The 18350-nt window shown below is 38.5% G+C and overlaps 1 protein-coding gene across 3 annotated transcripts in view; it reads right to left on the bottom strand.

Moving 5' to 3' along the window:
- Positions 1-18350, bottom strand: part of ST8SIA4 (ST8 alpha-N-acetyl-neuraminide alpha-2,8-sialyltransferase 4) — an 88307-nt gene that overhangs the window by 57796 nt on the left and 12161 nt on the right. For all 3 annotated transcript variants that reach the window (XM_042028113.1, XM_042028114.1, XM_042028112.1), the window contains exons 3-4: positions 15496-15753; positions 160-453 (exon numbers count right to left, since the gene is read on the bottom strand). In XM_042028113.1, coding sequence (XP_041884047.1) covers positions 160-453; positions 15496-15753 — 552 coding nt within the window. The remainder of the gene's footprint in view (positions 1-159; positions 454-15495; positions 15754-18350) is intronic.

The raw sequence follows: 18350 nt of genomic DNA, 5'->3' as shown, positions 1-18350 counted from the left end.
AGAGCTGGCTAAATGAGTGGCCAACATTTGTTACCAAACAAAATTATCAGAAATGCAATCCATGCTCCTTTTGACATTCATCTTTTTTTCTGGCTGCTAGGAATTCTAATTATGAGCGTCATTGTCCTAAGGACAGACCAGTCTTTTCCATACACTTACCCTCTGACAGCATGAATAAGTCTCAGTGATGGATAGGCGGTTCGCACTTTCAATTTATTCTTAAGGATTAATGCATTAACCCACTCCACATGCTTCTCTCCACCTTTGACCATGAAAGCTGGGATCCAAAGGACACTGTCATTCAGCATGGATAGTCTATGCACAAATTTTTCTCTGTCACTCTCATTCCGAAAGCCTCCAAATGCTCTTTGTACAACTGATGGGTTCATGGTAATAAAATCAGATTTCGTTCCCACATCGGCAGCAAACTCCACCACAGGAGCTAGATTGCACCTGAAGAGGAAGAAATTAATGGAAAAATGAAATAAATATGAAACATTAACTCAGAAAAATGTGTGCCGGAAGGGGAAGCTGAAAATGAACATGCAAGCCCAATTCAATTTAATGTGAGAAAAAAATACCAGTGATAATAGGTGTGATAACACATAGTATTTTACTCAAGTTCGACAAGGATCAGACAAATTTTGAAAAACATTAAGTGTACAGAATGCTGTGAGAAAAAAACCTCCTCTTTGTCCATTTGGAAACCATATCATCATGCTCTAGAATTCATCAACATCTAAAGCAGCACTTGTGAATAATATGCTTTCTTAAACCTGTTAACTTCCATTATTTGTTTATCATGTCACCAACAGCTCTCACACAAAGAAAGCCATGCTAGCAAGATAAGGCATAATTTGTACAGTTTAGTCCATGCATTTTTATTTTAGTTTACTTACGACACAGTATGTAAATATTATTTGCAAACTAACTTTACCCCATATTTAAATGAGCTTTTGGTACTTTGGTTTTTGGTATTATCACTGTAGTTGATAAGACGTTCCGAAATTTGGTATTTTTATTTGACTTAGAACTGCAATTTTTGAAAAAAAAGTATTAAACTTGAAATGTCTCCTTCATATCTAATTTTCAAACCTTGTTTAATTTTGCAGTAGCTTTGTGCTTTTTTCTTAGGGTTGAGAAGTTCTCATTATGCCATTGTTCAGCAGACTTTTACCCCAATTATATAAATACATACATAGGTAATCACACATATGCATTGAATGCAGGTGACAAAATGCGATTCAGAAATTAGTTGTGATTTCAGCAACCAGTATGACCTGACTGAAACAAATCATCTCCACAACATCCTCAATGAATTAGCCTATAGCTAGTATGCCCCAAAAATGTATCCTGACACAAAAATATTTTCATAACTTAACAGACTGCTCTGAGGTAAAGGATGTTGAGGTAAAGGATGGTAAGAAGCAATGTTGGAACGGGCTCCTCCAGAACATTTACATGTTATCACATTCCTAATATAAATAGTATTCCATTAATTCTGCAATTTTTTATCCACTAGTTTCTTCTAATGGCCAGGTGTCCAATGACATACAAAAATAAGTCACCACTACTTAACACCAATTGATGACCTAGTCCTGTCTGATAATACTAATTACCCAGAAAATAATTTTCACTGTGTAATTATCAGTTAAAGAAGTGGTCCTATCTTCTTCAGAAAGACATTTGTAAGACTATAAAGCATATATTCCTAGGAGATAAAGAAGTCCAAGTTTCTGAAAACACGGGAGATGTAGGCTAAGGAAATAGATTTACATTCTTCCTTATCTTTATACTTCTATTCCACAAACCATCTGGATGCATTTCAGGCTGCTAAGAGTAGTATCTTCTAGAAAACGGTACTTAGGGCATGAGAACTCCAACTGAATTCAGTATTGGCTTTGTAAATTGTTTATGAAAACCGTAATGCACAAACTTATAACCTGCCATTATTAAAAGTTTGTTAAAATCTAAAAATAAACATGATAAAATAATCAAACCAAGTACTTAAAATCAACCAATCAAATGCACTGAATTACTGCTGCTTTTGAAAATACCTCTTTTAAGGGCAGACTGCACTAGGGATTTGCACAGTGGGTTTGTTTTAGTAGTCACATATACGGACATGATGAAATCTATTACTTAAATATGTAAGATAGGTCTTGACATTGCAAATCCTGCTCTGAGTCCAACTTTGAGAAACAAACCATGTATGTACCAGCACCACCATGTTTAAAAAGCTGTATGACATATGCAAAGTGTGCACATATAAGTCTTACAGTTCTAATATGATTCCGTACTTTTTGACAGCTCTTTTCTGATCTGCCAACAGCACCAGTGCCTAAACCTTTACACTTTAGTTTGAAAACAGCTTAAAAATGTAATTTCACCTAAACTCTGGGAAAAAAATCATCATAGGCATATTAAGTACAAGGTGTCCTACCTTGCATGTCATTACTGCTACATCAGTAACTCAAATCTGTATTTGGGAAAGTGTAAGCAGTATACATTTGTAACTTACAGCATATTCAGATTTTTCAAGTATATCTTCAGAAAATAATCAGCAATCCAAATACACTCAGTAACAATAGGACTGGAATGCTTTACCACCCTTATTGTAAAATTTCTTGCTTGTAACTAGTCAGAATCTACCCGCATTCAGTTTAACTTTATTGCACCTTGTCTTGGTGCGATAGGCTGGGCTAACAAGTTTATCCCTGTATTTCTTATATGTTTCAGGGCTAATAAAACTGGCTACTGTGTATTTGTATATAGGCCTGAGTATATGTATATAGCTTTTACCTGTTTTGGAGCTTTTATCTTAACCTCTAATACATCTTTATGCTATGCCACTGTTTCATACTGTTGTTGGAATTTTTAAGTTTATTTTGTTAGAAGATGTCAATGACCTCCCACCAATTCTCATTATTCTTTCAAGAAAACTTCACATTCAGAGGCAAACATACATATACTAATTTTCTTTTAAGTGAAATTAAGAAGCCTATTAATTGAACAACTTTTAAATAGTCAATTCAATACCCTTCCCTTGTATTTTTTAACTCTAGCTGATTTGCCATAAGGCACAGAATGCCAAATACAATCACAACAATGAAGAGATGGTGAGGGGGTTTCTGCACCAAAAGCTTTACCATTACGTGCCTAGGGATTTATTCACCGTAAATAAAACCATATTTTTATTGGGGCTTTTTTTTAGGAAGAATATATAGAAGATTGTAATTTACTGAATTTCCTCTTTCTCACATGCCACATTATTAGTACCTTGCAACATATGAATGCTTAAAAATTGACACGAAACCACAAGCTTCTTGCCATCACTTTCCATTCATTCTAAAAACAACTTCAGTGTTGTCTTCATGATAGCATGCAAGTAAGCAGGCTACAGCTGAAAGCTGAGCAAGACAAACTTGCTATGCTACTGTTACTGAGAATATGGAAATAGTAATTAAGAGTCATACTGAGCACTGAATATTGACTTAACTAAGTAAATAGCTGAAAATATGAGTATTGAGAATATATCACATTATAAAAAAGTTTGTAAATCTCCTAAATCTCCTTCTCCAGAGCAAACTATTCACTGTTTCCAGACAAAAAGATGAAATGAGTTTTCTTCCAGCAAAAATAATTTTATAAAATAATGGTTTTCATGATTCCTTTTTTATTTTTTTCCCATAAAAATTCAGTTTCAGTATTTTGTTTGAAACAAACAATCTTATGGCTATTTTTGTTCTACATAAAAGTGTTTCATCAGAGGCTCTAACTACTACTTCTTTTCCTTGCACAAAACTAGCAAATAATTAGTTACTATCTGCTCCCTTACTTCTTCTAAGCACTATCTGTGTCAGCAGTGTTTAGTAAATGGTCTAATGAGACAAAGATTGATACATTTTGGAGAGGGGGTTAGAAAAAAACCTAAGTGTATGGGAAACATTCATAATTCATGTGATTGGCAGTATCATAGGCAGTAATACCCATGGCACCTCAAATTAATACTGCAGTCCCTGTTCTTCCCATTACATCAGACCAGACCATAGACAAAACCTCTGCACAGCCATTTCAACAGGGTAGTTACTCTAAACTTAGTATTAGGCATCAATCATATTATTTAGGAAATCTGTAAGCTTACAGAGGCACCTAACGTACACAAATACTATGTACAACCATGGTGCTAAAAGGCAAATATATCTATAAAATATTCCCAGTAAGAATACAGGGGTTCCCACACATGAGCTTTCAGTGTGATAAAAGATTTGCAACTGAAAAATGCACTGCAATGCTATCACTAAAAGGAGCACTGGGATAAAAGGGGAAAATTAGGTAATTTCTGAAATATCATACAGTATTTGAGCATGCATAAAACAACTGAGATACTAAGACACACAGACCAAAAAGTCTCAGTGATTGAACACCTGCTTCTTCCACAACCACCTGTTGCATGTATTAGTTACAGTGGATACGTTAAGAAGAAGTGTGGGTAAAAAACTGGTAATGGCTGTTGTTGTATGCCATAAGAAAAAAAAGAAGAATGGAGTAGGTGCTCCTACAAAACACTTTTACCAAACTGGGTGATCATCCCTGGGTTTGCTGTGCCATCTTTATGACCCAAACATATCCATAACATACATGGTCTTTTAGAGAACAGAGCTTAACAAAGAAAATAATGCAATCAAAGTACAAAAATATGCTCAAATGAGAATCAGTTATTCCACAGAGATTCAGTTCAACTTGCTTTGTCACTACATACATAGTATTCATAGACCGTATTTCAACTTAATTTCAAATAAAAACCATTAAAATTTCCTCGGGTAAAATGCCTATCATTTCAATTTTATCTGACACTGAGAACCAAAAGAATATTCTACCTACAGTAGAATAATGCAAGAAATGGCCACGAATCTGTACATTTCTTAATCCTCTAACAATTGGTGGACTTGAGGTTTACAAGTTTAAATAAATACTTTAAAATACTATAAAGCCACTGGAAAGAAGTGTTTTATACCCATGCTTTGTTTTATTAGTATCTTCTCTTTGTAGAGCAAAGCCAAAAATATTACACAGTATTAACCACATACATTCTAAGAAGTCAAAAAATGAAAATCAGATCATTGCTGGCAGACATATTAAACCTTTCTGAAACAGAAGGCATTACACCTACATTAGTGTCAATAACATACACTCCTTCCTGAGTAGCCTGCAAGGTTTTATATCCAGATTAATATCCAAATTCCTGTAAGAATCAAAATAGTAATCTTGAATCCAGTAATTCACGCCATTTCTAAGAAATAATTGGACATGAAAGAAAAATTAAAGGCTCGAGCAAGTAGGAGAGGGAAAAAAGAGTTTAAGACTGAAGACAACCTCACAGCTGGACTACGTTCTACTCATATTACATGCAAGAAGCATATTGCCCTAAGACTTCTGTTTATGAAGCACATCTTCTCACCTGGTTCTCCAAATAAAGGTGTGCAGCAGTGCTGTGGTAACTTTCCCACACACCCAAAAAAAGGGAGATTTACAAAAAAAACCATGCACAAACTTCCAATTTCCCCCAACAAGTGTAACTATTAGTAAAGTGTATGGAGTCTCACATGTTTTGCATACTTCTTTGGCTACTGAAAAAACTAAAGTTGCTTCAAATTAACCATAGGAATCTGGAGTAACAGTGAATCCCCTAACATACCCACTTCATCTCAGTCCTTATCCATGGCACAATAGAGGATGTCTCATGAGAGTGGGAAGGTTAGAGGCTCAGGTACAGCATTGCAGATTCTATTCACATGCAACAATCACAAGGGGTTTTTAATATGTGCCGTGTAAAATATTGTCTTGATACACCCTTTCACAACACAAGTTCACAAAAATACTGAATATATGACTTCACTACGAAGATGGTTTTTGTAACATCATCTGCTAATAAACTTCATTAATTCCTGTTGCCCATATTAAAATTTATACTGGTAATCAATAAATTCTTTCTTCCCAGTGTCTCCCTTAACACCAGTGAACTGAAATGCAAGTTATCATCAATTGACATAGCATAGTGAAGTGTCAGAAAAAGTCTAAGTGGCATTTTAGAAACAGCTGCAAAACACATTATTTACATATTTATTGTAAGTCTTGCTGCAAAATTACACCTGAATTAGTTTTGCTGTTCTTCCCAGTACTATTCCTTTGACAACAATATAAAGCAATGAATTTCTTTCACTGAAAGTTTTTTGCATATATAAAAAAATTATTAAAAAAACCTCACAAAAATTACAGCAATGAAATATTGAAAATTATATTTTCATGCATGAAAAACTAAGAAATGGAACTTAGTAGTATCCTGAACACCTGTACCTTTGCCTTTTGATGTGAAAATACCATCACATATGACTATAAAGAGCATATTCTATAGGATAATTATGAAGATCCACAGAAATGTTGTAATTCTGATATAGAATTTTTTTTTTTAAATCTGCAACATTATGAGGATAGAAAGGGTTAAAAAAAAATCATTATCCTTGCAATAAATTCAGAAAAAAATATGATTTTCATTGTTTTGGAGAAGCACTTTGGAGTTGTTAGAATGGAATGCTAACAGAAGTTTGAACCTTCCAAAATGGAGATCAGCTAAAAAGGCAGTTATTTAGATTAAGACTGTTCTGAACATTTTCACCTCTTAGAACAGTCAATGGAAAAAAAAGCATAGCATTCTCGAGTTTCCAACTGTTCAGAAAACACTAAATTAAAGGCTCTGTATTATCAACAATAAGAGTAAGTGATTTTAAAATAATGGTATCCTTTTTTTCTTAGGATAGTTATAAGAAGATTCAAGGAAGATTCATGCTAATCCTATCTGCTCTACAATTGGATGCTTATAGGACACGTATTTATTTAAGCAGCCTTTTTGGAACCCATGATCATTTGGGTAGGGGTGTAGAGAAGTGACTTCTTACTGATATTTCCTGAGCGTTCTGGATTTCTGTCCTTAAATATCCTCCTAAATCACCTACTTAAGGACGAACTTCTTTAAAATAAAAACAACAACCCTACAATGTGGCCACATGAGTCAAGCCCTCTCCAAGGCCCTCCTGAGGTGGAGACCACCTAGGCCTGGCTGACTGGAACAGCTCCACCAGCGCTCCCCCTTCCTCAGACACTCAAATCCCTGAGCAAGAATACTGGAAGATGATGGCTTTTCTCTGCTTTCATTTAATGTTTCAGTGTAGTGTGACAAGTTTAAGGAAGAAACAGAAGGCAAAAATAGAGCTGCCACATTTTAGATCTGAAAAAGGTCTAATGAGCTAGTCATGGTGTATTCAGATGCTATTTTTAGAGGAAGGCTCATGCTTTTAAATATGTCTGTTAAATTGGTAACTTGGCTTTCAACAGATCTGCTGGCTCTAAGGATTTAGCTCTATTTGGCGTAACAGCCATGGTCCAAGCAAGGTATACTAAAAAATATTTGGACATAAAAGCTGATATGAATTACAAAAACAAGATCCAGAATACAGGTAAATTAATATTCCAAATATCTTTATTCTGAAAAATTTACAATGTTTTTTTTTTCCTTGCAGCTGAAGGAACAACACACATTAATGAAACTACTACTAATTTCTTATTATTAATTTAAATTGCTGTCCTGAAATAAGACACCACACCTAATCACGGAATGCTTAGGTCTGTCCTTTTCTTCTGCCTGACCATATCTGCTGTTTTCTGCTCATACCACATATGATGCTTGCTTCTGCATATCACAAGAATCAATACACTAGGGAGAGAATCAAAACAGAATTGTCCTCCCCTATGTACAAGACATACCAAGACATCTGTTAAAGGATATATTCTTTCCTCTCAAAAGGGAAAAAAAAGGACTACAAGCTGTTTCATTTCCACTTCACTAACCACAGGCATGGTCAAGTTAAAAAATGGAAGTCAAACTATGCTGGAATATAGAGCTACATTTGCCCAGCAAAATTTTATCACCAGTGATGGCAAAAACATCCATTTGGTTCCTAAATGCTGACAGAGTTAGCAGGAAAAGGATTGAAGAAGAGCCTGAATGTATTTGGAAACCAGCTGTCAAAGGAGCTGGAGGACTGGAGGAAAAAAGAACCAGGAAGAGCAGTTCTCCAGTATGTTGACGACATCTTGATAGCAGCCAAGACACAAAATGACTGCATCCAGATCACTGTAAGTCTGTTGAACTTTTTAGGCCAGAGTGGGTATCGGGTCTTGAAAGAGAAGACACAGGTTGCCAGGGAAACGGTAGTATACCTGGGCCTGGAAATTTTCCGTGGACATCGACAACTCAGCAGAGAGCAGAAGGAAGCCATCTGCCGATTTCCAGAGCCCCATACCGTAAGGGAGATGCAGGCCGTCCTGGGAATGGTAGGTTGGTGTTGCCAATGGATATCAAGCTATGGGCTACTGGTAAGACCTTTATCTGAGGTCCTTAAAGCAGCTGAAAAAGGGACAATCATGTGGACACAGAATGCCAGGGCTGCATTTAAACAGCTGAAACATTCCCTATTGTCAGCCCCAGCTCTGGGGCTGCCAGACTTGACTAAACCTTTTGAACTCTTTACACATGAGCAACTGAATGTTGCTCTGGGGGTACTGGCACAGCACCTTGGAGACCAGTGAAGAGCTGTGGCCTATTTTTCAAAACAACTAGACAAGGTAGCCCAGGGTTGGCCAGGATGCTTGAAAGTTGTGGCAGCAACAGTTCTTCTGATACAGGAGGCCCATAAATTCACACACTGTCATGTATGTACCCCATGCAGTGATAAATGTACTGGAGCAAAAGGGGGGACACTGCCTATCCCCTAGAATGCTCAAATACCATTCTGTGTTGTTAGAACAGGATGATGTTACTCTAAAGACAACTTCTCTGGCAAACCCTGTGATGTTTTTATCATCCACATTACTTGACAGTGTGCCTGAGCATGATTGTTTGCAGAGAATAGAGGAAACTTATTCCAGCAGACCAGACCTGAAAGATGTTCCTTTGAAGGATCCAGACTGGGAATTGTACACTGATGGGAGCAGCTTCATGAGAAAAATATAAACTAGGCACTTCAATCCAAAGAAAAAAGCAACTAATATCTTTTCATGGCTGTTCCTTGTCAGAGCAGCCCTAACCTATTAAAAAAGCTTCACTCAACAGGCCTGTTCTCCATACTGTCCAACTGAAATGAAAGGGACTTTTCCAGAAGTGGTGTCACCACAAGAAAAAACACAATATATTTACTAGGGTTTGTTTGACTGGTTGGTTTTTAACCAAATAACTCCAAAACTGAACTTGGCCTCTGCTTTTGAAGAGGTCTCATCATGAATGTAAAATTAAATCATTAAAAAAAAAGAAAATACTTACTCTGATTTTTTATATTGTTCAGATTCTGAAACCAGAGTTGACCTGTTTGGTACATACTGGCTGCCAGAAGTAATTCCAAGTAATTACTTGGCAATGCTTAGTGTTGTTATTTTACACTTGCCCAAAATACAGCTGCATTTTTCAGAAACTCCTATGTAACCACTGCATTTCAAAATATACCACTTACTATAACAAGTTCATCTGCTCTGTAAGACGAAACGCTAACTCAGCCCTGGCTTGGTAATTTCAGCATGAGGAAGTGCAGACAATGTGGGAATAAGATGTACTTTTTCATCTAATCAGATATTTTGGAATGCTTCAGACTCTCTCTGGGTATAGCATCAATATGCAGCACACTTTAAGTCAGCACTAGAAGAGTAATAGGGGCACACAGATCAATAGTTCCTAATGGGGTATAAAAGCACGAGAAGTAAAAAGGAAAGGTAGATGGGAAACAGGAAACAGTTTCTAGTCATCACAGTTTGAGATTTTTTTTTAATAGCAAAGAGTCTCTATACTTCCCATTTTAATTAGATGGACCACATTTTCTATGGCCAAAATAAGCATGACTACACAATCTTGTGAAACTTCTGTGTGTTTATCCATTATTATTAACACCTTCACACCACCTTTATAGGATATTGAATTCATAATACTGCAAATACTGTTGGATGTCTGTTGTGTCCTCTTCACTTTCACAGACCTTCACAGTCAGTTTTACCATTTTACCATTAAATTAATGGTATTGTTGGTGTTAACTCTAGCATAAGAACTGTTCCTCTATGAAAAAAATCTCAGAGACACAATTTTCCTTCAGATCTCACACCCTGCCCCCCCCGCCACAAAATACAATCAAAATCAACTGAATATATTTAACCAAAATAGTATGACATACATGTCACAGCACATAGCCATAATGCACTTGGCATCAGAAGATTCTACAAAACTGTCTTTCACCAGCCTATACACCTGGATACACTCAGTAACTCCTTTCCAGGATACCATCAGGTGGCACCTAAGTGAGGACATTTTACTTCTAGAGACATCACACAAAAGCAAAAAGATCAACAGAGTGTCATGGTACATTTTAATGCCAGAATCCTAACAGCAATATAGGTAAGTGCTTATGAAGCACTCCAGAACTTCCTAATTACACTATGTGATTACATATTAAGTGATGTACAACTGAAACATGTAGGAAACTAACTCTGACAAATGATTTACTTTTTTCTTTAACTTCAGTTACAAACAAATTCCTTGCTAATTACTTTAAACAGATGCTATGTAACTACACATGCACCGAGACTTAATTAAATAAATATCATATAGTTTAAATTATAATAGGTAAATTTCTAAAACATTTTAACTTTCATTTGTAAATAAATTTTTTTAAAAATTTAAAGATCACTGTATTGAAACACCCTATAGGCAGTAGGGCCAAGCATGTTATTCCCAGAACATTAGAGATTATTAATCACAATACTGTCAGACTCACTAGTTGTTACACAGATCACTTTAATTGTCATATACCATATGAGAGATGTTTCATGGAATCATAGAATGGTTTGGATTGAAAGGGGGCCTTAAAGATTATTTAGTTCTAAATCCCCCACCGTGGTCAGGGACACCTTTCACTAGACCAGGTTGCCTTCTCTAAGAAAATTTTAATCTAGAAAATCTAGTATCTAATTTTTTCTGTAGTCCTGTTAAATGAATCAAATTTAATCTCAGAGGCAGTACAAAAGTGTATAATGTGCCATAGGCTAAATGCAGTTTAAAACTGTGGTAATTTTGGATTTCCTCTGCAATAAGTAAGGATGCTAATTTGAATAACTAGTGGTACAAGTAAGACAAATAAGGAAAATGAAAGAGAAGTGTGTAATTGCTTCAGCTACAATTTGCTAAAATACCTTTCAAATGAAATACAAAACTCATGGATATTCTACTTTTATTTATGTACTGCAAGACTGTAATTTCTTTTCCATGTCCTTTTACTATTTATTGCCACCATCATTCTTTAACGTGAAAAATGAAAAAGCAAGTAACTCGCAATGACTACTATTTCTATATTGCTTTCTGTCACAACCCTCCTGTTTTCTCCCCTTTCACCCTTCTCAAACCAAATAAATTGAAACTTCCGCTTGAAAAACAAAAGTACCCATCTCTTGCTCAGCATTTTCTACGTATCGCTAAGCTGTCAAATGAGGCCAGCTTTGACATGATACATGAAATCCAAAGGCACTCTATTGTCTCTGTTCTGAAGAATGAATAAAAAGTGAAACATATAAATTTTTTCCCCCAAACTGCAAGAATAGATTTTTAAACCAATGTGAAGGGATATATTTGGGTGACTTTCAACTACTCCAGTGGCAGCCTGATTCAACATCAATACACCACACTACATTTTACTACATGCTACACAAAAATAATGCAGTAATTTACAAAAGGCCACCTCTGTTGACCAAAAGCTAAGAATGAGTATTTTTAAAAGAGAAACCATTTTGCATTTATTCTACCAAGACCTCTGTAAGAACAATTTTGTCTGGACTAAAAACAGCAAAAAGCAAAAATAAGTAGTGCAAACCTCTCTCCCTTGTGCAGAGGCCCATGGCAGCACAAAGGAGCGCATGGTAGCACAGAGAGGTTTGTCTCTGCCGGACCCTGGGGGAGGAGGTGTCACACAGCAGAGCCCTACAGAGAGGAGCCTGCCAGGAGCTGACAGATGGGTGAACAGCGAGTGATCACCCCACAGAAGGACATTGAGGAAGTGTCACATTGCTGATGTGGCAACACAGGATAGGTCATGCCATATAAGAAAATACTGTGCCTTGGAAAAATGTATAAAACCAACTCACTCCTTTGAATAAACGATTCAGATTCCCTGCTGGTCTGGGTCTGTGATTCAACCGCCGGCAAATGGTGCCCTGTGTAATTTATTATACACCTATCTGTACGTCCATCAGTGAGCCCCGTGGGACCTGAAGTGCTGCTGAAAGAACCAGGAAAGTTGGCCAGCAATGAATCCCTGCAAGTTGTAGGTGAGCCACAGGGGACGTAGGGGATGGAGTATCCCAGGAACAGAACATCACAGAGATGTTGGAACAGATTTTAAAGGAAAGTTGAGTCTACAGATTTGAACAGACTCTTGTTCTGGGCAAAAGACTGTAACTCAACTTTAGATAGTACCAATATTTTTGATCCTTGGACATGGGAGGCTTTAGACACATTGTGGGACCGAGTTACACACAGTGACGTGGCGCTGACAGAGCCTTTGTGTCCACAGAGGGCAGTGTGTAAGGCACTCACAGCGCATGCAGCACCCAGAGACCAGACAAAGAAAGACACTTGTGCCACCGCAGCAGCTGTGCCGACACCTTCTGAGCCGCCAGCAAGCGACCGTAAATCTGTCGGGGCTGTGGAAAGAGAACCAGAAGATGGCCCCTCGTCCCCCAACCCATTTGACCCTGGAGGGGAACTGGATGGTATCGTAGAAGAATTCACGCCGCCCCATGCCATGCACCATCAGCTAGAGCCATTTCGCAGCAAGTGGTGGGAGCCGGGGGGGAGCGTGTTCCCTCTTTGTTTGCTTTCTGTGAGAGTGCAGCGGCAGCAGCAGATGCAGTGAGGGGGAAGTGTGCGGGGCCACAGTGATGCGGCACTGGCGAGCACGCTGCGCTGGCAAGCACGTGGCAGAGCTGGAAACTGGCAGAAAGCACGTGGCAGAGCTGTGCCATGGCAGCAAGCACATGGCAAAGCCACGCGGTACCGACAAGCACGCAGCGGCAAACACGTGGCAGTGAGCACATGGCAAAGCCACGCCGCGGCCACACCTGGCGGCTGCCCCCACGCCACAGAGGGGCAGGATCTGCGGCCCTGGGAGCTGGCGGGGCCGCAGCTCCGCTCAGCGCATGGCGGGGGCCACGAGCAACTCTCTGCATGTGAGAAGGGAAGAGATGGGCTGGCAGGACCCACGTAGCCGGTGGGACGCGCGCAGCTACAGCCAGGGCTCCTGTTCCCTGCGGACTCTCGGGAGCTGATGCTGCGCTGGAAAAAAGGACTGAGTGGACCAAGGGTCCCTTCCTTGGGGGTCGTGGGGGGGCTGCAGCATTTTGAACCGGCTTGTGTGAGAATGGCTGCAGGCCAGGCATGTCGTTCCTGCAGCTGGTCCATAGAACTCTTCTGTTTTTGTTATTTAAAATGTTGCCACAATCCTGGACCTTATCTCAAAGACTGCTTTTGTTACCACACCACCTTGTGACCCCTGCATTGCTCTGATTGCTTTTTGTGATAGATAATAATTCTAATTTGTAAACTATCTTTTCAAGCAGAAATTAACTGATATGTTTTTTCAGGGTACTCTTCTCTGTGAAATAGTGAAGTATTTAAGCAGTTGAAGATAATTACCTTGCTTATTTTTGCTCGGAGAGTGCTTGTTGTTCTGTTAGATGTATTATTTTACTGTTCATAGTAAGAAAACTGCATGTTATGTTACACATTTTCTTGAATTTACTAAGTTAAAAGATATTTTTGTTACATATTGTTAAAACAGAAAAGGGGGGGGTGCAGGGATGGGGTGTGCTCCCCGCGAAAGACTGCAAAGAAGTTTATATGTTCTTAATTTTTCAATCACATTCAGAATGAGCACAAGATATTAATAAAGTTTTTAGGCAATTTTGTAAGTATTGTAGAGAAACCCTCTCAGTCACAGTTTGAAGCTCTGCCCAAGCCCTAGCCCTGGCTGACTGGTAATTATACCATCAGACTCAGGTGTTTCTGCCCTAAAAGTGTAATCAAGTCATTTTGACTTGCTAATTTGATCTTAGAAAAGCTGGACCCTCTTTCAAAGTAAACTTTAAAGTCTTGCCTAAGAAAGACTTTCTAAGTCCTCACTGTGAAACAGAACCTCCCAGCAGTTGCAGACTCTGAGTGATGGTAAAAGTTTTAGACAACTTTACATTGTTCCTCAAAGTTCTAGCTGTTTAATCACTGCCATAGTTCTTATTTGTATAGAACAAAAAAGGGGGAGTTGTGGGAAGAGATGGAATAAATTTGAGTTGCAAGCTGTAAAACCAGCCTGCAGAGGCCCATGGCAGCACAAAGGAGCACATGGCAGCACAGAGAGGTTTGTCTCCGCCAGACCCTGGGGGAGGAGGTGTCACACGGCAGAGCCCTACAGAGAAGAGCCTGCCAGGAGCTGACAGACGGGTGAACAGCGAGTGATCACCCCATAGAAGGACATTTAGGAGGTGTGTTGCTGATGTGGCAACACAGGATAGGTCATGCCATATAAGGAAATACTGTGCCTTGGAAAAATGTATAAAACCAGCTCATTCCTTTGAATAAACAATTCATATTCCCTGTTGGTCTGGGTCCATGATTCAGTCACCAACACCCTTGTTTTATTTTCACTATAAAAATAATCTTCTTGTCAATAATATAGGCATGATTTTAAATTTAGGGAATCACATGCTGATGGTTAGTGTTTCAGATTAATTTCAGATAAGGCCTGTAATATGTACATCAGATTAAAACATTTCTCCTAGCTTTTCTCCAAGAAACGTAGTAGCCTGCTGTGAGGGATTGGTTACGTGAAAAGGGACATATAGATTCGGGATATACAGATTCTTTGCAGCTTACTGATCTGAGGAGCTGGCTACGTGAGAACGGGCACATAGACCCTTGCAGTTAGCTGAGCAAGGTCTCATAAGACAATGCACCACACATCCTGTGTAACAACTGAAGTTACAGAATATTACATGTATCTTGCTCAGTAACTGAACCACCGTTGAGTCTTACTGCTGAACTATGGGTTTATTTGCAGAGCCGGCAAGGTTAGGTTTTGGCAGCAAAACAATGGACATCTGTGGTTAGAAGGCCAGGGAAAAAGGCAGAACTGCTGACCACGAAAGGGGTACTAAGGAGGGGTTTTAGGATCAGCTTAGACGACGTGAACCACTTAGAATGCGCCGTTACGAATATGCATAAAGCCTATTATTGTTAGTATATAAGGAGTTCTGGTACAATCAATTAATCGGATTCCTGCTGATCACTCTTATTGAGCGTCTGGGTTTCCCCTCTATCGCGACAGCCTGCATCTTCAACAGCAGATAAAAACTTACCTTATTACAAAGTCATGGCTATCAATCTCTTTACCACAACCGCTCTTCAGAAGGATGCCAGAATTCCCAACAACTGCACAGGTTTTAAATCGGCGATTTTTCATCGGGGAAACTTCAGGGAGAAGGCTGTGCAAATCCTGAGAAATGTTTAGAGTGCGACGTCTGTCCAGTACATAATGAATTACATCTCCTGGCTTGAAGCTGCTTTTGACCACTGAGACATCTCTTTCAGCATCCAAAAACTGAAGAATATTCTTCCTGTGTTGACAGAAAAATGCACAGATAAAACCCAACACTCCCTGCTTGAATGGAGTTTATCTAACAACAGTACAAACTGTTCAAGGCATTCAACCTAAAGCAGAGGGTAGACAGTGTCAGTCCTACTAGGGTCATTTCCCGTGCTCTAGGATGGAGTTAGAACAAAGCTGTTAGGATGGTTCACACTGTAGTTACAATGTAACACACAAATACTGCAGAATTAGAGCTTAATGACTTGTATACACAACGGCACCAAGAGACGAAGGGAAGATAACTGCAAATTTGAAGGCATACTGTGTTTGATTATCTTCACAAAATTCTGGAATTAAGACATTTTTAAAAAGGACTGTGGCAGTTTGTTTTCATAAAAACACAGTTACATATATGATCAGGAAATGTCATCTTTTACAAATCAGCTTGGCCTAGGAAAGGCCATGTTTTCTTACAGATTCTCATTTCACCATAAGAGTAATATATTCAGTTTAGCATAAACTTCCTCCTCATTAACTGAAGTTTAGCTAAAGCTATCCTAATTAACTTGATATGAGAACACACTCAGTCTTTTCCACCAATTGGAACAAACAGCTTAAAACATATTGCAAATTAAACTACTGCAGCTCAGGATCCAGTCAAGTTGTTAGCTGAACTCAAAATCACTTACAAACTTATCAAGACTTGAAACATTTATCATCTTTTCTGCAATTAATTGTTTAAACTATTAGACAGGTTCAGACACGCATGACCAAAACATGAGGGTTTAATAAACTACCATGGATCAAGTGAACTATGACAGTTAAACAGTTGCATACTCCCAGCCCCGAGCAAGTAACTGATGAAGAATGTTTGCTTTTATGTCAACTGAAAAGTGAAATCATGGTATCTGTTTATGGGGCTATCAGGATGCTCTGCCTAAGTGGTGGTAAAGCAGCTCAAACTTGCTTCTATTTGCAAAAGTTATCAGTGCCGATGGAAAAGAGGGTGTTGAAGAATGCTGAAACCAGCCTGACTCATCAATCCCGAAGTTAAACATTCTATTCTGAAGAACAGTCTTTCCTGACAGAAACTGGTACTGGTGAGGATGCAGCAGACAGAGCTCCTGATAATGGAACCAGCAAGTGACAGTGCTGGTAACTTAAGTAAAGCTGCTGGGCTGATACACCTGACTGTCTATCACTTCATAGTACAAAAGCCAAGGCCCTCTTTTTAATGGCAGAGAATGCTTACATACCCCTTCTTGGATGGGGTGTGCGTGTAGCTTCCTCCCTTGAATGGGAATCCCCTTCCAGATTACTCCTTAAGGCTGAGTAAAAGAGACTTGCCCATGGTCACTGGTATGAGTAAGTACCATCAATTTCTACTCAATTATTTTGCTAGCTTTAATATTGTTGCTTCAATATGGCTTCAGTAAATAGTGAACGATACTAGAAGTTATAACTATACTTTGCATTAAATAAAAATGATCTTTTAGTCTAATCATTATCATTATGATAATCAATAAATAATTTACTTTAATAACTTAAGTATATTTGGTTTGCCACCCTTGAGTCTGTGGGACAAAGTTGTATAAAGGTTCAATTACACTTGCACAATCCTTTAAACATAAACTGTTGACCAAGTCTGGGGCTAAGATTGGATCCAACCATACCTTGATTCCTCTCTGAGAAGGAGGTTAGCATGCAAGGGGTTTAGAAAACAAGTTCTATACCTCATAACTCAGTGAGAGGGATTCTCTAAAACTCTGTTTAAAGCTTCCATTCTGCCTGTGACAAGTGGGGGACTGGGGTCCAAAAACTGGCACATATTCAATACATAGGTTCAAAAGAGATACTTAATGACTGCAATGCAATGACTAACATATGCAATGACTAATACCTGCACTGGCAGTGTAGAGCAGTTTCAGTACACCCTTGACATAAAAAGCTGAAAAACTCCCCAGGAAGAGCTGCAGGAGCCACTGATAGTTCAGGATTGCAAACAAGCAAAGCTTTTACAAGCTTGTGTCCATCTCTGAAGCAGGTATGTTTGTGAAGAAAGATCACATCTGAGCCAAGTACAACACTCTTATAGAACAGACAGGGAGTGTGCTGAGTTGGGCAGGGTATTTAGTACATAATAATTCTACTTGAAACTTTTGCCTCTGCAAGTCTAACAAGAAAAGAAGAAATTCACTGTTGTCAGTAGGTGAAGTGGAATTTAAAACAAAACAGATATTTTGTTGATGAAGAGAATGTTATTTCTGCATATTAAGCTTCTAGAGTGGGACTTCCTTAGAGCATATCAAAACAGGAAAAGACAACTAGAAATGTTATTCTAGCAGTTGCAACACTCAGTCACAGCCATAAAGAGGAAATAATCCCCCACAAGTTAAAAGGGATGAACTACAGAAACACCCATACTCACTAGCCAGCTCGTGTTGCTGCCTCAAGAAAGAAGAGTGTGTCTGAATCTTGCAACCAACAACACCATGGAACTGATCTTAAAGGCCACAGAAGAAGAGAAACATAAAAAAAGGGTTTTTTAAGTAATTCCTCTCATTTCCTAAACTTGCCAAAAAAAAAAAAAAGAAAAGAATATCTGGACTGGGTAGGACTATCTGT

The sequence above is a fragment of the Corvus kubaryi genome, unplaced genomic scaffold (assembly GCF_017639235.1).
Source record: "Corvus kubaryi isolate FWS band 111438036 unplaced genomic scaffold, C.kubaryi_AGA036_p1.0 37302, whole genome shotgun sequence".
Taxonomy (NCBI): domain Eukaryota; kingdom Metazoa; phylum Chordata; class Aves; order Passeriformes; family Corvidae; genus Corvus; species Corvus kubaryi.
The sequence above is the reverse complement of the archived record's forward strand: the minus strand, read 5'-3'. Positions and strand labels throughout refer to the sequence as shown.